The 24,799-nt window shown below is 40.7% G+C and overlaps 1 protein-coding gene across 1 annotated transcript in view; it reads left to right on the forward strand.

Moving 5' to 3' along the window:
* RHBDL3 (rhomboid like 3) overlaps positions 1 to 24,799 on the forward strand; it is a 137,688-nt gene that overhangs the window by 103,359 nt on the left and 9,530 nt on the right. Inside the window, exons 6-8 of the mRNA XM_032212050.1 lie at positions 3,100 to 3,248; positions 9,966 to 10,078; positions 16,800 to 16,900. Of these exons, the coding sequence (XP_032067941.1) occupies positions 3,100 to 3,248; positions 9,966 to 10,078; positions 16,800 to 16,900 (363 nt within the window). The remainder of the gene's footprint in view (positions 1 to 3,099; positions 3,249 to 9,965; positions 10,079 to 16,799; positions 16,901 to 24,799) is intronic.

Below are 24,799 nucleotides of genomic sequence, written 5' to 3' on the forward strand. Positions count from 1 at the left end.
TGGAAACAAACACAGAAATGGAACTTGTAGGGCTCAGTATTAAGGTATCTCTAATGCTACTTGGCAGATTAAAGTTAGGTGGGGCTGAAAACCTCTGCAACTCTTCACTTGGGATTAGAACATTCTATAACCATGATGACGAACCTATGGCACACATACCACAGGTGGCACGCAGAGACATTTGTTAGGGCACGTGAGGCATTACCCTGTCAGCTCCAGCACGCATGTGTGTGCTGGTCAGCTGACTTCAGCCTTCACTTCTGGCTGTATTTGTCCCTATGGAGGCTTCAGGGAAGCCTCCTGAAGCTTCCAGAGGGCAAAAAACAGCCCTACAGGCAACCCGGAAGTTCGGGAACAGAACCTCTGAGGGCCTCCCAGGAGTGGGTGGGTTTTTTTTTGCCTTCCCCAGGCTCCTAGAAAACCTCTGGAGCCTGGGGGGACGAAAAACGGTTCCATCATGCACCCAAATCAGGGGAGGGGGGGTCATGCTCATGCATGTACATGCAGGGAATTGCGCGCATAGAATTTTGAGTGTGGGCATGCCAACGCAAGACCCCCTTGCGCTCCCCCCACTTTTGCCATGCGATGGCAAAAAGGTTAGCCATCACTGTTCTATAAGGTTTGGGTTTTTTTAAAAAAAAATCCACCATGCTTTTTACATGACAGTGGGAGAAGTCATGTTAGCAATTTTTGAGGGACAGGCAGCTCTCCTTCTCTGTTCCTCTAGTAATCCCAGAATGGCAGTAGACCTTCTGAATGGCTAGAGTACATGAATAATACAATGTTTAAGCCAAGGAAGTCCAGTCCAAGGAGTTCTAAGATGGGAAACCTGGACAGTACGATTCACCTACTGTTGGATAAAGGACCTTGTCATTTTGGAGAATCAATTAAATGAATGAATGATGTCAAGTTCAAGAAGAGGTCTATTCCTTGCTACGAGGGAAATGGAAATAACATAGAGCAGGAGTAAGCCTTTGGCCTTTTAATTTCTTGTTCGGTCCTTTGATCTTTCAAATAAAGCTTTATTTAAAGCTCAGCATAATGCTGAAATATATCTTAAGGCATTTCTAAATGGTTTTAATTACTTTATATTGAGCAATTAAACTAAAGTAATGGGGTTACAGTAGAAAGGATGACAGTATATTTTAAAAATCTGAAAGGATGCAGATCCTCTAATACTCTGTGTGTAGGCGGTTTGTATAACACACCTTTGGGTCTGTCATGTATTTGTGCAGTGGGTCAGTTTAGCATACTGATAGTCCTCGACTTACAACAGTTCATTTAATGACTGTTCGAAGTTACAACTGCACTGAAAAAAGTGACATGAGCATTTTTCACACTTATGACCATTACAGCATCCCCATGGTCACGTGATTTACATTTGAATGCTTGACAAATGGTTCATATTTATAACGGTTCCAGTGTCCTGGGGTCATGTGATCCCCTTTTGTGACCTTCTGACAAGTCAAGTCAATGGGAAAGCCAGGTTCACTTAACAACCGTGTTACTAATTTTACAACTGCAGGGATTCTCTTAATAAATGTGGCAAGAAAAATGGAACAAAACTTAACAATTTTCTCACTTAGTTAGCAATATAAACTTTGACCTCGATTGTGATCGACTACCTGTATATGCATATATACTTTTATATTTGCATCGCACACTGATTTAGTTGATAATACGTTTTGTTTTACAGATTTATAGTCATCTATATCCTATAAATAACATAGGAAATATCTGTTGATCCAGTGGAAATGAAATGTCATTGAATCCTCCTGGAATCAATTTAGCTGAAAAAAATATGTTTCATGACTTTCTTTGGATCTGCTGGCCTTTCTTCCAATGGCCTAAATTTGGCATTAGTATGAAAAGGGCTTAAATCCAGACAGATTGTGTGGAATTACTCCAGAGAAGAGAAATTCTGGCCAGTTATGGATTCTGCCACTGCGGAGATTTATGTATGCCCAGGGGTGGGTTGCTAATCCTGTTCCAACCGGTTCGGTTGGAACGGGGCCGGCGGCGTCCTTGTGCACGCGCGCAGTTCACGCATGCGTCTTAGTGCCTGCGTGATGCTCCAGCTGCTCACGGAGACTCGCGCAGGCGCTGTATGTGCCATCCAGCTGTTCGTGGAGACTCGCGCAGGCGCTGTATGTGCCATGCGCCTGTGTGGAAGCGCAGAAACCTTCAAAGACCGGTAAGGAGTGCGGGCGGGCGGGTGGGCCCTTCGCCGTTCCCGGAAGTTACTTACTTCCGGGTTCGCCGACCAACCGGTTCGCGGGGACCGCCGCGAACCGGTTGAAACCCACCCCTGTGTATGCCCATGTAATCCTCCTTTTACTTTGCCTGGATTCCCACATTGTCCTAAACCATTATGTAATCTGCTTGGCTTTGGCTCAGCAAGAAGTGAGAAGCAGCCATTGCAACATAATCTGGAAGGTTCCCAGAGGTTGCTATTTCATATTCAACAACAAGTTAAATGAAAGAGTTTGGTTAAGAGTGCGGTATTTAACATGGCGCCATTCGGGTGTTCATTATTCAAGTATTTTGATTCAACTTGCTCAGACAAATCTTAAATATGATGTTCTTGAGGATGAGCTAACAGACAGGTTGTCCTCAACAGGAGGGATTAATATTAGAAATCTCCTCCACATTTAAAACAAACAAGTAACCAAAGAAGTCCAAATTGACTTCTACTTAGAAGTATTTTTGTTGAACTGAGCTGTTTATATTTCTTAAAATGCACTGATTTTGTTTTCTTACTGCTGTTCAAGCATTTGGATTCAAGAGTGCAAAGGTACCTCAGAATATTTGTGAGACAATTTGCAATTCCTTAAATCGCATGTGCTTTTTCCTAGGATCACAATGTAGCTCCACAATTCCAGAATGGCGCAGTAATCACACCATGTAGTCACACAATTCCAGGGGAAAGTGGAGCTCTTTAAGGACTTGCCCTTAAAGAGCTGCTTAAAGGTGTTGTCTGAACACTCCCTCACACTCTGAGGCACCTTTCCTCCCTCCAATTAAAAGCTCTGGGTTGTTTTTTTTTCTGAATATGCAAATGGATATTTGGTTAATTGTGGGCTTTCCTTGCTCTCCTAGGTTGCCTTCTTTCTTTACAACGGTGTGGTCCTGGATAGGTTTGTGCTGCAAGTAACTCATCCCTTCTATCTGAAGAATTCATTATTATACCATCCTCAACTCCGTGCCCAGGCCTGGAGGTATCTCACCTACATCTTCATGCATGCAGGGTGAGTGTTGCAGAAATGTCAATGTCTCCATTGTGACATAGTATTAGGGCAGGGGTGTCAATCTCACATCATCACAGAGGAATCCTGTGACGTATCGCCACTTTCCGCCCTTCATTAAACAAGGCATGGGCGTGGCCAGCCTGTGACACATCCAGCCTGCCGGCCGGGAGTTTAACAACCCAGTATTAGGGGAAGAGAGTAAGGGAGACCTTGCAGTTGGCAGCCCTGGGCAACCCTCAGAATCCAGTATCACGGCATGGCCCACTGTTCCTCACCTCTTTAAAATTAACTTTCCATGGATAAAAAGGAATTTTTATTTTTATCTAATTTGCAGTTTATTGTTCTGGTAGAACCTGACTTACAACCATTCATTTAGTGATGAACGTTATAACACTACTGGTGACTTATGATCTTTTTTCACATTTATGACCATTGCGCCATCCCCATGATCACATGATCAAAATTCGGACGCTTGGTTCTTGCTAATATTTATAATGGTTGCAGTGTCCTCGGTGGTCACGTGATAATCTTTTACAATCTTCTGATAAGCAAAATCAATGGGAAAGCCCGATTCACTTAACAACTGTGTTACTTAGCAACTGCAGTGATTCACCTAGCAACTGTGGCAAGAAAGGTTGTAAAACAGGGAAAAATTTACTTAAACAACTTTCTTGCATAGCAATAGAAATTTTGGGCTCAGTTGAAGGTCATAAGTCGAGGATTACTTGTATTCCTTTGCTCTTTCTGTCACTCATCTTACATCATCTATTTAATTTGTGTCCCTTTGCCTTTTCTGAAATCTCCCTGTTCATGTAGCTTTTTTCTCTTTGTGTACAGCTCTAAGTTTTCTTGGTAAGATCTTAAGAACAAATTCACTTTCCATGGCAAATTAGTGCAATGGTTTGATAATTTCTACATTCTCTTGCATCTCTCTTCTTTGGCGTCAATGTATATACCAAACTTTTTCACACTATCTGTTCCACATTTGTGTTAACAAAACTATTAGTCCTTTAAACACCTCTTCTCTATAGTTTTAAGCAGTTCAGTGGGGATATCATCCAATGGTGGGTTGCCAAATGTTTTACTATCGGCTTGGGCACTCCCCGGCGCATTCCCGGGCATGCTCGTACGTGCGCAGAAGCATCCGGGTGGGTGGGCAGAGCCTCCCACTGCCGCTACTACCGGTTCGCCCGATCTGGGCCAAACCGAGAGCAACTCACCTCTGGTGTCATCTGTGTTTGGTGCCTTCCTTGTTTCACAATGGTTTATTGTCTGTCTCATTCCAATTTTTAATGGGCTCCATTTCTGAATGTAATCATACTGTCGCCTCCAGATCTACTGGTGGAAGGCTTCTCAGCTGGTGGATCTCATCATCTACCATTCACATTCCATACAATTATATAAGCAACAATAGAAAAATAGTTTGCTCTTGCCTTTTTCAATTTGATCTTCTGTTAGGTACAGGTAGTCCTCAACTCACAATAGTTCATTGACCATTTGACATTACAACAGCGCTGAAAAAAGTGAGTTATGGCCAGTGGTGGGATTCAGCCAATTTGCACCACTTCGGGAGAACCGGTTGTTAACTTTCTGAGCAGTTTGGTGAACTGGTTGTTAGAAGAAATCATTAGGACAGAGAACCGGTTGTTCAATTATTTGAATCCCACCACTGGATATGCCCGTTTTTCACAATCGTTGCAGCATCTACATGATCACATCATCAAAATTCAGAGGCTTGGCAATGCAATCATATTTATGACGGTTGTAGTATCCCGGGGTCATGTGACCACCTTCTGCGACCTTCTGACAAGCAATGTCAATGGGGAAGCCAGATTCACTTAACAAGCATGTTACTAACTTAACAACTGTGATGATTCACTTAACAACTGTGGCAAGAAAAGTCGTAAAATTGAGCAAAGTTCATTGAACAACTTTCAAAATTTGGGCTCAATTGTGGTCATAGCAGGGCTGGGTTTCAACCGGATCGCACCGGTCCCTGCGATCCGGTTGGTCGCCGAACCCGGAAGTAAGTAACTTCCGGGAACGGCGAAGGCCCCCCCCCGCGCCCGCGCACGCCCGCACACCCGCGCCCGCTCCTTACCCGGTTTTTTCGAATTTCGCGCTTTCCACGCATGCGCAGAACGCCTGCGCGATCCTCCAGGAGCAGCTGGAGCATCGCGCAGACGCTAGTACGCATGCGCGCGTGCACGCGCGCACACGCACGCCGCGTGCGTGCGCGAGGACGCCGCCGGCCTCGTTCCAACCGATCCGGTTGGAACGGGGCGAGAAACCCACCCCTGGGTCATAGTTTGAGAACTACCGTAGTTTGCCTTCATCCCCTAAGGCAGTGTCTCTCAACCTTGGCAACTTGAAGATGTCTGGACTTCAACTCCCAGAATTCCCCAGCCAGCGCTGGCTGGGGAATTCTGGGAGTTGAAGTCCAGACATCTTCAAGTTGCTAAGGTTGAGAAACACTGCCCTAAGGACATACTTCATAAACCTTGTTGTTCATTATCCAAAATCACTAATCAGAAAATCATTTTTACCCAATGTAGATAAAAAACTTTAAATCGGTTTTTGTTTGTGTTCAGATAATGGGTTTGCATGTTGTTATCCAAAGAAAAACCACTTTTATTCAATTTTGTGTAATTTACCCAAATTTGGAAAACATGGCCTTAGGGGTTAGTTCTTAGCTGCCTCTCTTCCGCTCAGGGATTCACTGAGTTATGTCTGGCAAAAAAATAAGAACATTAACACTGGGTCAGTCTTGAAATTACTTAAGATCTCTGACTATAATGCAACACTGAAAATACTGGCAAATATTACTTGATAGCCATTTCAGAATCAAGTCGGGAGCTTCTCCAGCTAAGACCCCCAAATCTAATTGGAACATTTTGGCCCTTTTGCCAATAAATAAACTGTCCGATCAGATTTGCAGAAAACATTTAACTTGTACACATTTGCTAATGAGAGCTTTTTTGTCATGGTTTAATCTGAGAGGATATTTCCCAGTCCTTCTTCTGATGGCAATAGAGTACAACAGGTAGTCCTCGACCTATGACCACAATTGATCCCAAAATTTCTGTTGCTAAATGAGGCATTGGTTAAGTGAGTTACGACCTTTCTTGCCAGAGTTGTTAAGTGAATCACTGCACTAGTTAAGTTAGTCACAGAGTCGTTATGTGAATCTGGCTTCCCCATTGATTTTGCTTGTGTCACTTTTTGTGATCACAATGACTCCAGGACACTGCAATCGTCATAATCTGAACCAGTTTGCCAAGTGTCCGAATTTTGATAGGGATGCTGCAATGGTTGTGTGAAAAATGGTCATAATAAGTACCTTTTTCAGTGTCCTGGTAACCTAGAATGGTCATTGAATGAACTGTTGAAAGTTGAGGACTACACACCCTACACGTTTTCATGCACTTATTATAATATCTGGTTTTACTCTATCATTTTTTCTGATCCTCCACTATCTAGCTGAGCACTACAGAAACTTAACCTCAATATATGTGTAGAAAATCAGGCACCCTAAAATCTCTGGGATTTTTTTTGAATGAAAAGCATTGACTTTCTTTAAACACAGCCAATCTCCCTGGAACCTTGAAAGATTTCAAAGCACTTTAGTCATATATTGCAGAACACATTTCTGACTCCCCAAAAGCTAACCTTTGCCTTCCCAAGTATCTTGTTGCCACTAGGCTGCTGTGTGGCTTGAAGAATGTGCTGAATCTTTTAATTATCCTGGGGTTTTGGCTTTTTTTACACACCCTTGGCTGGTTTCCAGGGGAATCTCTCAGAAGATCAAGTATCCAAAGTCTGCCGTCTGTACATACTAGACTGAACTGGCATTGGATGATGATATTTTTTGGCAGATTCTAAACCATTTGGAAGTGCAAACCATCCCAGCCGCACACTTATTCTCCACTCGAGAAGCAATGGGTGTTAGGGATGGTTGTTTATAAGAAAACTGTGTAATATTTAAAGTGCTCAGCAATCACTTCCAGACAAGTTGCCTGAATTAAGATTATTTCACCAGCTGGAAAACAAAATAATTCTCAAAGAAAGTAATAATGGTATTTGTGCTTTTTAATGGTGAGGCCATTATTCTGCCTGCCCTCCCTTCCAACAAAGGGCAAATGGATACAAGGGTGGTGAAATATATTGTTGCCCTGCTTCCTGCTGTGACTTTAAAATGTTAATGTGGATCTCTTAATTTATTATGCTGATCTGTTTTTGTGGGTGGGGAGGGGGGTGGCATGACAGCTAGAAGGTACCCTGGGAGAAAGGAGTCATTGAGTGGGGGGAGCTGCTTGGCTTTCCTCAGAGCATCCCCAAACATGTGCTGTTCATGTTCCAGTCCTGACAGGGAAAAGCTTTCTGAGACCCCACAGTTGTAAAATTTAGCTTTCCGCTTTAAGGCAGAATGGCTGTTAATGATCTGTGGGGGCCCCACCCATTTGTTCTTGCCAGAACTAATGAATTGCATTGATTCAAGGGCCCGCTTACTTGGTCCCAAAGAAGGTGAAGCCTGGATAAATCCATTATATTGTCATCCAAAGAATGACACATTCAGAGCATGGGCAAGCTAATTATGTTTTATGGGCCCTTATTGAACAACTGGGACTCTGATGCGCTTGGCTGCTGCAGGAGCAGGAGCAGTTTAGCTGAATGGAAGGCTGATTTTTAAAGGACCAGCCAAACACTGGGCAAGCAGAAACATCATCAGAAATAAATCATTGCACTTCTAGAGAGGTGATTTAAAAGGCAGTTAAATTCATTGTTAGGGTAAAACCATGAAGCTTCCCATGACGATTCTTGTTATTTAAGCCTGAATTTAGCTGTGATTCTTTCAGTATAAGGAAAAAGATAGAATTTAAAATCTTGTTTCAAACTTTCCCCCTTGTTTTCAGTCTAAACAACATATTTTGGTTAAATGTTATGATCGGTGATTATTGTATGAGGATGCACGCACAGAGAGTTTGCAATCCGCCCTGCTTCAACTTAAACAATTATGATAATCAGCAAGATTTTTTTTTAAAAAAACCCACTCTACAGGAAAATCTGGGCGTAACATCAAATGGTAAATCTTGAACAACTAAGCTGTTCAGTATTCTTGGATACATACCATCTGGCTCGGGAGATTGGGAATTTTTTAATTAGTTCATTTATCGCCTTTATTTGTGCTATTCAAGCAGAATGATTGATGGATCCAACTTTTTTTGGGGGGGGATGAAGTCTGGATGTAAAGAATTAAATCTTTTTGCAGTCTCCATCTCTTCTTTTACTGTTCTTGTTAAATAATGAAGTAGCCATTTCGTTTTTCACAAGTTGCTTAAATCCTGTGCACTTTACTGACAGCATTATACGCTATTATGCAGTGTTCAAACCTTGTGGGGTTTTTACTTCTGGAGTTTAGAAAAAAATTACATGTGCAAAATCTCTTAACAGAGAGTGTACATTTTCCTTGTGTTAACATTGATTGTTCAAGAAGCTTAAAAAAACAAATGCAAATCATTCTCCTTTCATTGTTTGACATATACATTTCTCCAATATAGACTTTCAAAATGCATAACTCTCCAATGCAAACTTGATTTAAAACGTAACTACTTATTTTTGCATACAATTGTTGCTAGAATACCTGAATTTTCACACAGGGAGTTCATTTTTTGGGTCAAGAAATGATACATTATGATTGAGTGATTTTAGCATCCAATCCATCTCAGTACAGAAAAAATATTTTTTTGAGTGCTTTTATAACTTTCTTGTTCCTTTTTGGTCATATTTATAGCCATGACTTTTAATTTCTGTTCTTCAGGCCAGGGATTTTTCGGCATCATTCTTTAGAACAGGGATGAACATTTGACAACCACTGAGTTGCTCCACAGCCTCTGATTTGCAGCTTCTAAATTGCCCTGGAATGACTGGGTTCAAAATATTTCAGGAAAGGAATTGAAAGGCAAAATGGTTCCCATTTCATCTTTTAAAAATTTCCAGTGCTTCCTGAAGAATTTATTTCCCATCTGAAGGCATTAAACCTTTTTAAACTGCCCAACCTTCGCAAGCAGGATTGTCCATACAGAGATAATATCACTGCCATTAGAGAGACCCAATAGAACAATAAAGACTAGATCATTCATTCATTCATTCATTCATTCGCTTGTTTGTTATTTTGACATCTTTGGTGTGAAAGATTTCTGCCCTCTGCGAGATAGCAGAGCGGGAAATAGTACCTTGCATTGCCAGAAATTATCCAGTTCATTCGAGTTCAGATTTGTACCAGTCCATGGTCTTAATTACCATGCCTGATTGATTAATAGTAAATTAATTGTGATTAACATATAATAATTATGGTTCATTGAGTTTGGTGGTTAAACACGTAGCCCTAATCAGTAGTGTTCAAAAGCAGATTTCTTAAACAGTAATTATTACATTATTTTAAATTAAGGAGCATGTCTGAAGGTTTTGAAGGTTTGAAGGTTTATTTTATTTATATGCCGCCCTATTCCCTGAGGGAATTCCCTGTCTGTTTGAATGCTCTTTGGAAAACTGAAGCAAGGCAGTCTAGTGCTTTTAAATTGTCTTTTAAACTAAATAATATTTTATCAAGGGGGTTATATAAAGGCTTTTATAATGTTTTTACAAAATATCCCTCGGGGAATAAAAATAATGATGATGATGTAAACTGAATAAAAATAAACAGTGCTGTTTTCTCAGGATAGAACACCTTGGACTCAATGTAGTCCTTCAGCTTCTGGTTGGAGTTCCCCTTGAAATGGTTCATGGTGCAACAAGGATTGGATTTGTCTATATTGCTGGAGTGATCGCAGGTAAGCTCTGTGACTGATATCGGTTAGCCATTATTATTTTGGGGCCCACAAAAAAGCTTAAAAGCTGCCCGCTGTTTATTATTGCATCTTTTAGAAAAGTGTTTGTCCTCCATCCATTGGTGGGCTCTGGATCCCGGTGCAACTGGTGCGGTGCAATGGGGCCCGGTGTCCACCACACAAACACACGCTGCGCGCACATGCATCCTTACCTCCTGCGATGCTCCAGTTGCTTGGCGGAGCGTTGCACAGGCGGTGTATGCTCCGTGCGCAAAAGCACCAAAGAGCTCAAATACAGATAAGAAGGATGGGTAGGTGGGTCCCTTTGGAGCACCGTACCAGAACGGTACCCGGTGCTCCCGACAGGCACCGGTATGCCCGTACCGTGGCGTACCGCCTGCAACCCACCACTGCTTCCATCCCTGGTCAATATCAGCATTTCTGAAGCAAAGTTGTAGTTCTGGAATTCTTTAACATTGTGAGACCGTCCTTGTCAATAAAGCTGAGAGTGTTACGTCTTTTATTGTGGCCGACGTTCAATGATCTCCACAATCATTTAGTGGAACCAATTGTCCGCTATGGGGCTTTTTTTTTTTAACGAAAAACAAGAAGAAAATGCTGTTTTCTGGCCAAGACAGTGTAAATCAAATGAGCGTGCAGGATTCTGCAAACAGCCATAAATGCAGACCAGTTTCTAGGCACCCAAAATGTAATCCGTGAGGGGTGGGGGCGGGGCAGGCAGCCTTTGGAACTTCTAATCCAAGCTGTAAGTACCTTTTTGGGGTCCATAGTAACTGCTTTTTGGTTTTTGGTTAGTTTTTTGGTTAGAACAAAAAGGCAACTAACTTGCTGATAATCCAGCAATTTCTTAGAATAGATGACAGCGTTTCATACACTAATTTTTACATTTGTGTTGCACTTGTCCTGTCAGTCTAGCTTTTCCACTCTTTTTTTTAAAAATTAAGATATTCTTTAAGTTGAAAGATGCTGGGTAGGTGAAAAATCAAAAAGTGTAATTAAAACAATAACGCTGAGCAAGGTGTGTTTGTTTGTTATGTGGCTGGAACAGTGATCATTTGCTGTTATTCCTCTTTCAGCTTTCCCTATTAGATTTTCTTTCCTTTGCGCTAATGAACAAATGATGTTTTAATAAAAGTATGGTTTAACTGAACAGGAATAAGACATTTTTTGCCATGAGAAAATAAACAGAGGCGGAAAGTATAATTGTTATAACGGGATGGCAAAATTATAGATGGGAGTTCAACAAACATCTGAGGGTTTATAACTTGGAACCTGGATATCTGATGGTAGTGATGGAAATGGCAGGATTTACGTGGAGAGGGGGCGGGCAGGAGAAAAAATAAATTTGGAAAACTCACTTTGCATAGTGGAAGGATTTTCCTTTATGGAACATTCCATTATGGAGTTGTCCTTTCAGATCAAACTAATGTAGTAGCTAAATCAGAACAAATGCTGAGGTGAGGCCGCAGTGTAAGCATATTTACAGGCTTCACATATGACAATTTCTTATTCGCCTTTCCTTTTTCTTATTTGTTACCTATCTGAAATATGTCCTGTCAGCAGGGTTTCTTCCCCTCCTTAACAGATTTGCTCTGGAAATGAAAGTGATAGGAAGAGCAATGGGAAGAGCCAGGAAGCTTTTAAAAACAGAGGCCAGTGTCATCTGGGCCACTCATAAAATTCTGTTAATAAAACAGTTGCAAAATTAAAAACCTTCTCCTCCCTTATTCCTCTACTTTTGATTTTCTGATCTTTTCTTGTTCGTGATATTAATGAGAACCGGTATAATATAATGATTAAATTGCTGGTTTGGGGATGGAGAACTTCATATTCAGGTCCCCCGATATACACTGGAGTGATTATGGGATGATCTCTCTCTCTCTCTCCCTCTCCCCCCCCTCTCTCTCTCGTAATTTTAGTTAATTAGTGTGGAATTGAATCATGGAGGTGAGAGGGGGAGTCACAAAGGTTGTAGAAGTTCAGGTGATGGATTGTCTGATCCTGAGAAGATAGGAAGGATGGACAGTGCTAGAGAAAGATGGTGGAGAAGAGGATTGGGTAGCTAAGGAAGACCACTGACATTACTGACTCCAGTGGCTGATGTTGAGAGATTTGTGATTGTGGAGTTGCTGAAGCAATAGGCCGGGAAGAGATGTGAAAATTGTCAGCTGGGGATTGCCAAGACTATAGAGAAGGAAGTTTCCTGGACCTCTGGCTCCTGCTGGGTTCACGGGAAAAAGTCATATATGGTTTGGGGGGGGGGAGGCTTTTACCAGGTTCTTTTGAGACATCATTTGTGGTCCTACCTGACTAGGCCACTACTATCCTGTTTCCCTGAAAGTAAGACCTCCCCGGATAATAAGCCCAATTGGGCTTTTGAGCGCATGTGCTAAAATAAGCCCTCCCCAAAAAATAAGTGCTCCTGAAAATACTGCAACACAGCAGCAGCTGAGGTGACCATGCTCGCTGCCTCCTGCACCTCAAAAATAATAAGACCTCCCCAAAAATAAGACCAAGTGCTTATTTTTGGGGGGGGGTCAAATGAAAATAAGACCCTGTCTTATTTTTGGGGAAACCCGGTACTAACCTTGATCACTTCAAGGAGGTTTACATGGAGCTGCCTTTGAAGAATAGGCAGATTTGGAATTGGCATAAAAGGTAGCAGAACCCCTGTTGGGATTGATGATAGTCACAACAGCCATACAGCACCTGCATGGGAACAGCTATATTATAACTTGAAGAGCTGGTTTTAACTCCCATGTGATTTTTAAAAAGTTCTCCAGAGGCCAATTCTCTTTAACTAAGCAATTTCCAGCTTAAACATAATGGAACTACTATAGGTAGTCCTTGACTTACAACAATTCATTTAGGGACCGTTCAAAGTTACAATGGCACTTGAAAAAAGTGACTTATAACCGTTTTTCACACTTAGGACCATTGCAGCAACTTTGTGGTCACATGATCAACATTCAGATCCCTGGCAACTGACTCATATTTATGACGATTGCAGTGTCCCGGGATCATGTGATCACCTTTTGCGACCTTCTGACAAGCAAAGTCAATGGGGAAGCCACATTCACTTATCAGCTGAGTTACTTAGTTTAACAAGTACAGTGATTTACTTAATAACAAGGGCAAGGTGGCGCAGTGGTTAGGGTGCAGTACTGCAGGCCACTTCAGCTGACTGTTATCTGCAGTTCAGCAGTTCTAATCTCACCGGCTCAAGATTGACTCAGCCTTCCATCCTTCCGAGGTGGGTGAAATGAGGACCCAGACTGTGGGGGTGATATGCTGACTCTGTAAACCGCTTAAAGAGGGCTGAAAGCCCTTTGAAGCGGTATATAAGTCTAACTGCTATTGCTATTGCTATTGCTATTGCTATTGCTATTGCTATTGCTATTGCTAAAAGTTATAAAATGGGGCAAAACTCACTTAACAAATGTTTCACTTAGCAACAGAAAATTTGGGCTCAGTTATGGTTGTAAGTTGAGGACTACCTGTACTATTGTCTCCAGTGTCTGTTCTTTGGAGCAGAAACATAGAAGATTGGACGTGGAGAATCCCAAGAAATAAATACGGTAATCCTGTACTTTCCACTATCTTTTCCTTTATCTTGCATGAAGCCTTTTTTCTGGGTATGAATTTGTTATTATGCCAGCTTTGACATTGTGTGCATTCCTCCATGATTTTATGTCCAAACATTTATTAGACAGGAAACTCTGTAAAACATCTTCCAACAAGGGACCGTATTATTGCATGTTATGTCACGATCAGTGTACTTTTCATTTGATTTCTAAAGCTGTTAACAAGCACATGGCTATCCTGGCAATAACTACAGCAAAGACAGTCTTGTTGCAATTAACTTCAGTGAGCAATAATTCTCCCCTGAAGTGATTTTTTGCAGTGTAATTTACCAGTTGGTTGCCCATAAACTGTTGGCTGGTTGCAACCTGGAATTTTTTATTCACTCAATCAGAACAACCAAGCAGAAAAAGAAAACTGGCGTCTCATGGTTTATTATTGTGGCATTTTCTTTGGATTCTTAGCTGGGCACCAATAGTTTCTCTCACAACACTGTACACGATTGAAATGTCTTTTGTGCAAGGAAGTTTTTAAAAAACCCACTAAACAGTCACATTAGCTCATGATTTCTTTTAATGTTGGTTTATTGAATGGGCTACGATGGCCTGATGTACTCATAATGTAAGCCATAAATTATGTCTTATAAACCCCAATAGCTGCTAGGACGTCACAAAAGAGATGGGTTATATGCAGGGCCCAAGTTACTGCAAGGTAAAGGTAAAGGTTCCCCCACACGTGTGCTAGTCATTCCCGACTCTAGGGGGTGGTGGTCATCTCCGTTTCAAAGCCGAAGAGCCGGTGCTGTCCGAAGACATCTCTGTGGTCATGTGGCCGGCATGACTAAATGCCGAAGGCACACGGAACACTTTTACCTTCCCACCAAAGTGGTCCTTACTTTTCTCCTTGCATTTTTACGTGCTTTCGAACTGCTAGGTTTGCAGAAGCTGGGACAAATAGCAGGAGCTCACTCCGTTACACAGTGCTAGGGATTTGAACTGCCGAGCTTTCTGATCGACAAACTCAGTGTCTTAACCACTGAGCCACCACGTCCCCTAAATTACTTTTACTTGCCTAATAAAGTCGTCTCTTATCGCAGTTGCTAAACTGTTTTCCACCATTTTGAGGCCAGACACATAAATACACTAATGAACATTTAAGGAAAGAACAGGGCCTAAAACTTATCCTAAAACTTTCAAATGAGCTTTTATCACATTAAGTGTTATTACAGCTCTACCCAGCCCACTGTGACCCGCATTCTCCTGAAATATTTTAAGTTTAGCTATGAAATGTTTATGACTGGTGAGGGCCAAACACTACCTGATGACCTGTTTGTGGTCTCTTACTGCTTATTGGGCCCCCTGAACAGCTGCTGGGAGAGAGAATATATTGGACCAAGCAGGGCATTGTTTTGATTCATTAGGTTTAAGGAATTTTTCCCCCCAATTCAGCTACTTAATACTGTTCCTCTCTTTTGCAACAGGAGTTGATCCAAGTGGTTTAAAAGCTATAAAAAGCACAAAAAAGTAAACAATATTCAAAGCATTTGTACGAGCTCAGGCTCACAGCAACAACACAAGTAGACCTCAACTTACAACAATTCTTTTAGTGACTGTTCAAAGTTAAAATTGGACTGAAAAAAAGTGACTTAATGACTGTTTTTCACACTTTGGACCTTTGCAGCATCCCCATGGTCACGGGATCAAAATTCAGATGCTTGGGCAACTGACTCATATTTATGATGGTTACAATGTCCCGGGGACATGTGATCCTTATTTGCAAACCTTCTGACAAACAAAGTCAATGGGAAAACCATCTTCCCCGAACCATTGTGTTACTAATTTTAACAACTGTGGCAAGAAAGGTCATAACATGGACTAAAATTCATGTAACAACCATCTTGCTTAGCAGCAGAACTGTTGAGCTCAGTTGTGGTCGTAAGGCGAGGACTGCTTCTACTGTATAGACCAGAAGGGGAAACAAGGTATAAGAATTAAGCCATGGCCAAGGTAAAATGCCTATTGAAGAAGAAATGTTTTTCCTTGCTAGTTGGAATGCACTCTTCCAAAACAGGATAGTAATCTAAATTCTTGAAGCAGTATAAAAGAAACTGTAATTATATTTAATACATCTGGCAAGCAGACTAGCTTTTAAACTCATTAACAACTCCCCTCAGGATGTAGGGCTGAAACACACTAATTTTAAACCCATTAAATGCTTTATATATTTTTAATGTTTGCTTTAAAAAAAACAGTTTACAGATGCTTAGGACATCCCAGAAAAGCATGTAATGGAGTCTAATAACTGAAAAGGAAGCCGACCTAATCTTATGGCGAAAAATGTGTACGATTCCCCTACTTTGGAGAGGACCCGTTGAGCTGTCTCTGCAAAGACGGAGTAACTTATTGGACAGTAAAATGATATTAGCCCTTTCATCACAGCAGATGGCAGTAGCTACCCAATCTTGGCTAATCTCAAAAAAGCTAAGGAGGGATGGATCTGATGGGATATAAGACCAAGAAGAAATCTTAAGGTTTTTGACCTGGCTGGGTAATTGGAAAAAAATATATTGGTAGAAGATCATTGCAAACTGTTTCTGTTTTGCTCTTAAATCAAACATGTCCATATAGATTGGCGGTTGAACTCTCATAGTCTTTTTCTAGAAAGTACAGATAGTCTTCGACTTACAACAGTTCATTTAGTGACCGTTCTAAGTTACAATGGCACTGAAAAAAAATGGCATGGCTGTTTTTCACACTTACAACTATTGCAGCATCCCCATGGTCAAGTGATCAAAATTCAGATGCTTACTGTCTCATATTTTTGACGATTACAATGTCCCAGGGTCATGCGATCCGCTTTTGCAAACTTCTGACAAGCGAAGTCAATGGGGAAGCCAGATTCATTTAACAAACGTGTTGCTAATTTAACAATTGCAGTCATTCACTTAACAACTGTCCTAAAACAGGGGTCAAACTCACTTAACAACTGTCTCGCTTAGCAGCAGAAATGTTGGGCTCAATTGTGGTCGCAGGTCGAAGACTATTTGTATTCATAGAAAAGGCAGGGGGTGTTTTATTTGGCAGTCATTTGTACTTACCTTTTTTTTTATTATTTCTCCAAGGTTCCCTGGCAGTGTCCATTGCTGATATGACTGCACCTGTTGTGGGTTCATCTGGAGGGGTGTATGCTCTTATCTCTGCTCATTTAGCCAATATAGTGATGGTAAGCCCTGGATTAAGTAGAACAGATATTGCCTTTGAGACCAGAATGTGCTGTTTATTGGATATGGATTCATTTATGTGACAGCTGAACTGTTGTTTTCAATCCAGCCTGAACAAATAACATCAACATTTGGTTGTTGTCATTCTTGTTTTCTTTTTTCTAGGCTTATGTTGATTATCAGCAAGTAAACAAGCATCTCACATATTTCCATTTACAATAACCAACAGATCTGATTTTATGCTATTATATGAGCATGGGAGAGTTAGTTCTCATATAGTCAATAAAAAAAATAAGACAGTAATAACTCTGACCATTACCAAAGCAAAGGACAAATGGAAACCATTAGCTATCTGCAAAAGAACTGGGTGGCCCATTAAAAGGACTGAATATTGTTTTTATATATGACTTACAAATGCATAGCACACAGCCCATTCCCATAAAACCAAGAGAAGTCAACCAATTTGGATCTATTGGCATGTACGAGTTAAGCCAGTATCTGAAAAGCTATGAATTATGGATTTTTTGTTTAAGACTTTTGGAGGAAGACAGGTTGGGAAAGGCTAGTCTATGGTACAATGCAGCCAAACGAAGATTACTATTAGATTTTCAGGTGCCAAAAATCAGCTGTGTGCTTTGTATTTCATTGCCAAAAAAAATATCTCATTGTATCTAGCCCTGCCAAATAAAAATATAAATAATTCTAGCTTAATGTTAGTGAGGGAGATTCTTGGATGATAAAAACGATGCATTTGGCACTCTAAACACATTCATCACAATATTTGTTACACTTTGCTTTGCTTTTCCTCCTGAGAGACTGACTCCATCAAACCTTTTTACTTTCCCTGGAAGTCCTTGGATAACTGCAAATAATAAAAATGTCTGTGCCTTTAGAATGAAATATTCCTGGAAATAAATAAAGGAAGAAGAAACAAAAAGCAATTCACCCTATGGGAAATAATAGATAAACAAACCAAATAAAAACACGGTGGCTTTCACAGTTTTCTAAGTGCATTATTATCTCTGTGGAGAAATGAACCAAAGATGCTTTCTAAAGATACCTTTCCCCCCAAAAAACTGGATCGATTTGTAGCATCTTTACTGATGCTTATCTAAAATGTGTGTACTTCATCTCCCAGGATTCCTACCTCTCATAAAAAGGAACAAGGTTGAGTAAGGGTCATAGATCATAGACAAAATGGCAATTACATATAACTCAGAAATGCTTACAAATGGTTCAGGTTACAAATTGAAATATTACCTTGAAGGCCTGTTTGTACCTCTCTGGCTGCCTTTGTGAATTGATTTCCAGAGCACAACCATATTGCATCAGTAACCACAGTTACTTCCCTTGACTTACGACCGCAATTGAGCCCCAATTTTCTGTTGCTAAGCAAGACATTTGTTAAGTGAATTTTACCCCATTCTTGCTAAGTGGATTACTGCAGTTGTTAAGTTAGTGACACAGTTGGTAAGTGAATCAGGCTCCCATTGACCTGGCTTGTCAGAAAATCACAATAGGTGATTAAAACAGATTAAAATTACAGAAGATGAAAAGTAATTTAAAAAAAACATGAGTTTGGGGCGGAGTAGTGGTGGTGACTTCATTGCTGTTACACCAACCATCTCCAGCCTATATCTTCTCCTGGACCCCACCAGCCAAAATTCTTTGGCTGATGGGATCTGCAATAGGCCTCTACTGCCAGCATGAGTCGGCCAATAGGATCAGGAGAAGACAGGTCCTCAGATATCCTGGACCCTGGCCATAGAGGGCTTTAAATGTGATAACCAACACCCCAAATTGGACCCAGAATTGGCATTTATGGCAGCTTGTATAACAGTGGTGTTACATGTGCCAACTCAATTTAGGGGCCTCTAAAACTGTTTGCACTGCTGCATTTTGGACAATTGTAGTTTCAGAACACTCTTCAAGGGTAGCCCGCTGTAAAGCATATTGTAATAATCCAAAGAAGAGATGACGAGGGCATTAGTGACTGGGTGCAGGGGCCTCAGGATCCAGAAAATGATGCAGTTGGCACACAACACAAAGTTGTCCTAGCCACGCCGGCCACCTGATTTTTGAGCAGGAGTTGCAAATCTAGGAGACTAGGAGATCTTATATACCAAGTCTATCTGGGGTAGTGCCATCCCATCCAGAACTAAAGATGATAAACTTCCAGATCCCGAGGCTCCGTGTATCCACAGCGACTTCATCTTACCGGGATTCAGCTGAAGCCTGTTGTCTCCCATCCAGGCCCCTACAACTTTTTTCCATTAAACAATGGGGCCATCTCCACTAATTTATTCTTTTAGTATTGTGATACCTGGCTCACTTCCATAGCACATTCTCTGGCTTACTCTCCCGGAACCATTTTGCCCACAATGCTTTTTCCCAATTGAATTATATAATCTCCAACTAGAGTGTTATCATTTGTTTTGGGGTGTGTGGTTTTGAGGTTGCAAAAGCTTTCCCCCCAGTCTTTTGTTTTGATCTCAAAGCAGTGGGAGAAGGATTTGGAGACAGGCAAATACATGGCCCCAAGTCTTACTTCCAAGTTATTTTTCACCAAGATATTCTTCTATAGGTATTCTTACTGATAGAAGGAGGCTGCTGAATATAATCACAGCCTTGATTCTTAAACCTGTACCTATGTGCGGCTGTCAGACTTTTTTAAGGACAGCCGTGTGAAAGAGAGGAAATTAAAATTATCAGTTTATTTCACTTTGCCTGGAAGAGGATCTTGTGTGTCTCTTACAGAGATTTAATCTTCTCTTGTAATTGCAGTAAAGTGGTTGTGGTTTGTGCTCCTCATCCCAATGGGAGATATCCGAGCTCCAAGACCCTCTTAGTTAGGCTATGTCCCCAGTAATATTTAACTACAGCACAATCAACAACAGCAATTTTCCCCCTTATCCCCAGAACATTGTTTCATTTGGCTCCCAGCACATTTCTAAAAAAAACATTGTTAGTTGTACAGATATTGAAGTAATATTTTTCCCCTTATTCCAATTCTGCTCTTTAAAAAGCCTCGAGGTGTATGAAACCTGTAGCCTTTGTCATCCATTGTTTTGGAAGAAAGTCAAGTTACCGGAACAAAGTTGTTTTAGAAGTATTCCTTCTCACTAACCAGAACTTAGTCTGAGAGGGATTCTTGGTGTCCTGTCCATCTCACTGAACAGTTAGTTGTCTCTTCTCCTGAACTAGCCTGGTAGGACAATGGATTTCTCGCCTCGTGGGACTTCATTTCCCACACAGATCTATAGAGCCAAGGTGGTGTAGTGGTTAGAGTGCAATACTGCAGGCTACTTCAGTTGACTGCTAGCTGCAGTTCAGCAGTTCAAATGTTACCCGGCTCAAGGTTGACTCAGCCTTCCATCCTTCCGAGGTGGATAAAATGAGGACCCAGATTGTTGAGGACAATAGGTTGACTCTGTAAACTGCTTAGAGAGGACTGTAAAAGCACTGTATAAAGCGGTATATAAGTCTAAGTGCTATTGCTATTGTTACAACTGGGTTTTCATATCCACGTGATGTCCATAGGCCTCATGGACATTATGTGGATGTGGCTAGACTCACACATGCAACATGGCACAAATCACACTTGAGTTTCTATTGGGATGAAGTAGTGTCACTTCCTCTAAGTCTGGGAAATAGCCTCTTCTTTGGAGTCAGACTGGCTAGTTTTCTAAAAACTAGATTAAATAAGGGAAGCAATACTCTTGTTTGGAGAATTAGGCTGTCACGTTATTTTTATGGTTTCCTATTACTTATTGTTCTGTCCTATTTTTATGATACTGTTAACTGTCAGGACTGGGAATCTAATAATGACACTTCTTAAGGCAATTTTCATATTCGATACCTACTTATGTATCTAGATACTTTTACATGCTGGTTTTTTCCCCAAAAAAAATACTGTGTGGTGACCTTTCCAGATCCATTAATATGATTGGCAAGCCATAGACTTGTCTTTGGATCAGGCTACCTTGGTATTGTCTAGTATTGTGACAAGATGGGCAGCAAACAAATTTAACGAATAATAATAATCAAGACCAAACAAGTAAAAATATTGATTTTAATTAACAAAAAAAGACTGTTTCAAGTCTCAGCTCAGTCTTTGAAAGTATTGAGTTTACTTGCATTGTGGTGATTTGTGTAGATTGCTGATGTGCCTTCAACATTTAATATGGCTAACCTCATATAAAATTTGAGGTATAAGCTACAATTATTAGAATTACACATTACTGGGCTCATTCAATGCTTAGTCACAAACCACAGCTACAAGCCATAATGGTTGAGTTTATATAGAAGTTTATATAGAATAACAGAGTTGGAAAGGACCTTGGAGGTCTTCAAGTCCAACCCCTGCTTAGGCAGGAAACCTTATACCATTTCAGACAAATAGTTGTCCTATCTCTTCTTAAAAACTTCCAGTGTTGGAGCATTCACAACTTATGGAGGTAAGTTGTTCCATTGGTTAATTGTTGACTGAAAGAAGAAAGTTTTGTTTTGTTTTTTAAATCAAGATGTGCATTGTGGTTTTATATCTTTGCATTGCTCAAGACTACCTAATTTCATGATATATTTTTTAAATGTTGCTCTCCATGCAGTGGAACCTTATGCTGTTTCCCTTAATGAGCTCTTACAAAACATGAGCAGGTTTGGTAGGGAGGATTTCTGGTAATGGGTTGATCTGTGCAATGACAAATTATGATGTAACCTTCAATACTTTATAGAATAGCAGAGTTGGAAGGGACCTTGGAGGTCTTCTAGTCCAACCCCCTGCTCAGGCAGGAAATCCCATACCATTTCAGACAAATAGTTGTCCAATCTCTTCTTTAAAACTTCTAGTGTTGGAGCATTCACAACTTTTGGAGGCAAGTTGTTCCACTGATTAATTGTTCTAACTGTCAGGAAATTTCTCCTTAGTTCTAGGTTGCTTCTCTCCTTGATTAGTTTCCATCCATTGCTTTATATTCTGCCTTCAGGTGCTTTGGAGAATAGTTTGACTCCCTCTTCTTTGTGGCAGCCTCTGAGATATTGGAACACTGCTATCATGTCACCCCTAGTCTAAATATACCCATTCTATCCCTCTGTTCAAACAGTATATTGATTACGTCTATATAACGTGCTAAATCATAATGTGATTTAGTTTGGATTGGATTGGTTAGTTTATTTTAGGAATGCAATCACTGCAGTTTATAAGTTATGGTTTATAGTTTGGGGTGAGTCCAGAGAATTTAACAAATAGTGGACCATTCATCAAATGATGGCTCAGTGTAATATCTCAGTCACTTAGTTTAAGTCAAACCAGTTTATTGGCGTGCTGATGTTTCTTGTAGAGCCATCTGTACATAAGCAGATGGAGAGACAAATATAGACAGGCTTTCATGGCTTGCAATCCTTATAGCTTACCCAATTGAACCTAATACTTCTTACTTCTAAATAGATATATACAGAATTGTATTGTTCACCGTATTTGGTAATGTAGAAGAGCGTTTGCATGGTTGATCTGAGCATCAGCTTGTTTAGAACAAATGTGACACTTTATCAAAGCCATTTATCGCAGTGATTAACTCGTGTATTACTAAATTCACAACCAAAAGGGGCCTGTTAACACATGGTTGTCTAAAGAAACTTAAAAAAAAACACCAGGATAATATTTTTTGGGGGGGAGGGGAACAAAAATCTGCTTATAGCAGGAGGAACATGCCTCTATGACAGATGATGTGGCCTAAAAGTCAATAGAAAACTTTGTAGAATCTATCATTTTTGTCAAAATAACTAAAGCAATATTGTGCCAACATGATGCAAGTTGTTGTTTACATCTCCACCTGTCATCTCACAGACTCTGCTAGATGTTAAAAAAAAGAAAAACATTGAAACTGAGCCAAACCAAGAAAATTCAGATTTCAATAACTTGGAGCAAAATTTAACATTCCTTGAGTTTGCCCATTTATATAAAAAATAATAAATTTGTACTTTGGTTCAATCCTTAATTATTTTCTTCTTCTTCAGAATTTATCTTGTTAATGTATCACGCATTAATTATTGAACTGCTTCTTTGTGTTGCATGTTAATGAAAAGAGAGATGTCTTCACTCTCCAATAATCTGTATGTAGCATTTATACTGTAATTCCCTAAAATAAGAGCAGCAATGATCTTGCAGTCCTAATCTCATCTTGCTATTGCTCAAAAGGTCATAGCTATGGTTAGCTACAATCCTCATTAAAAGTGGAGAGAGATTGGGGGAAATGAGAAATATCATTGCTACTCTTATCAATGTAGCATGGAGGAACTTATGCAATCGGGCTCTTAATGCCACCATTTTCACTTCCAAATTGTCAGAGGCAGTTTAAAAGAAAGCAGGGTTTAATCTTCATTGCTTTGCAATCAATCTTGCAGGAAAATGTTCTTACTCCATGCAAAAGGGAGGGGGGAAATGTTTAGAAACCACACAGACTTGCATTTTGCAGTTGCTCCTCCCCCACCAAAAGGAAAAGGAATTATTATTAATTTCATCCCTGGTCCTTTTGCTTGGTCTACTGAGTGGGAACCGCAAAGCCACCGTGCTACCATTTCCCTTAAAGGACCTGAAAAGTTACTGAGGCAAGAGAAAAATAGGCAAAACCAAAAAAAGAAGAAGACAACTGTTTGCTTCACAAGCATTTTGACTACATACCCTGCAGCCAAGCAAGAAGTAGGTCTCTTCAGCTGTCAAACATTGTATCAGTAGAGTTTACTTTCAGGCTGGCTCAGAATCCTCAAGTCAAAGGTGTGTGTAATTAGCACTGAATTTGTTGATGTGCAAATGAGAACCCTTCTGCCCTTATATCACCCAAACTGGAATCACATACCACTGCCATTCAGAAAGCACACACAAGATAAACTGTACAGAGAATCAAACAATGTGTAAATGTGTTGTTTAAAGTTCAAAGGGCCAAGGGGAAACTTCAACGATCGAAATTTCAATAAAAATGGCTACCGCTATCCAAACGAGACAGATATACCGTACCTGGTTGATATTCCACCAGCCGTATCCATTGTTATTTAGATCTGCATCATTGCCCATGTGATCTTGTTCTGTGGGATCAAGAGAAATATGCTATGACCCAACCCTATGATATAATGAACAAGGTCCCATTAACACCTATTCAGATATATTCCAAATTACTTTTATGTTTACATTTTCTCCCCCTGCTCCAAATTAGAACTGGATTTGGCTTCTAAATATTGTAGACTGCAGAATAGCTGTGAAAAGGAATATTAGTCCCTATTTAAAAGCTGGTTTGGTCTAGCGGTTTAAGGCAGCGCCCCCCCCCCCAACATTTTGGGCATCAGAGATTGATTCCATGGAGAGAGGTTGTTCTGTGCACTGGAGGGGACGTGGCTTCATGTGCTGTCTGCATCCCGTGGCTGTGGCTTCCCTTGTTTGCACAGACCGGTTTCTAGCATGCTGTGGACCGGTGCCAGTCCACAGATTGGGGGTTGGGGAATTCCCTGGTTTAAGGCACCAGTCTAAGAGTAAGCAAACCTGAGTTCTAATCCCCCAACCCGGCCAGGGAATTCAGGGAGTTGAAGTTGCCAAGATTGAGAAACACTGCTGCAATTTCCTTATTTCCTTTCAAACAAGACTGCTTGTGGCAAGACCACCACACGTAACACTTTCCAAGGAGATAAATATCTGCATAAGTAACTTCAACGGGAACCCTGGTGGCACAATGGTTAAAGTGCAGTATTGCAATCAAACTCTGCTCACTGCGTAAAGTTCAATCCTGATCGGGCTCAAGGTTGACTCAGCCTTCTATCCTTCTGAGGTTGGTAAATTGAGGACCCAGATTGCTGGGGGCAATATGCAAATAATACTTCATTTTTAATTGCCCAGAGAGTGCTGTAACACACTA

Source organism: Thamnophis elegans, chromosome 2 (assembly GCF_009769535.1).
Source record: "Thamnophis elegans isolate rThaEle1 chromosome 2, rThaEle1.pri, whole genome shotgun sequence".
Classification (NCBI taxonomy): Eukaryota; Metazoa; Chordata; class Lepidosauria; order Squamata; family Colubridae; genus Thamnophis; species Thamnophis elegans.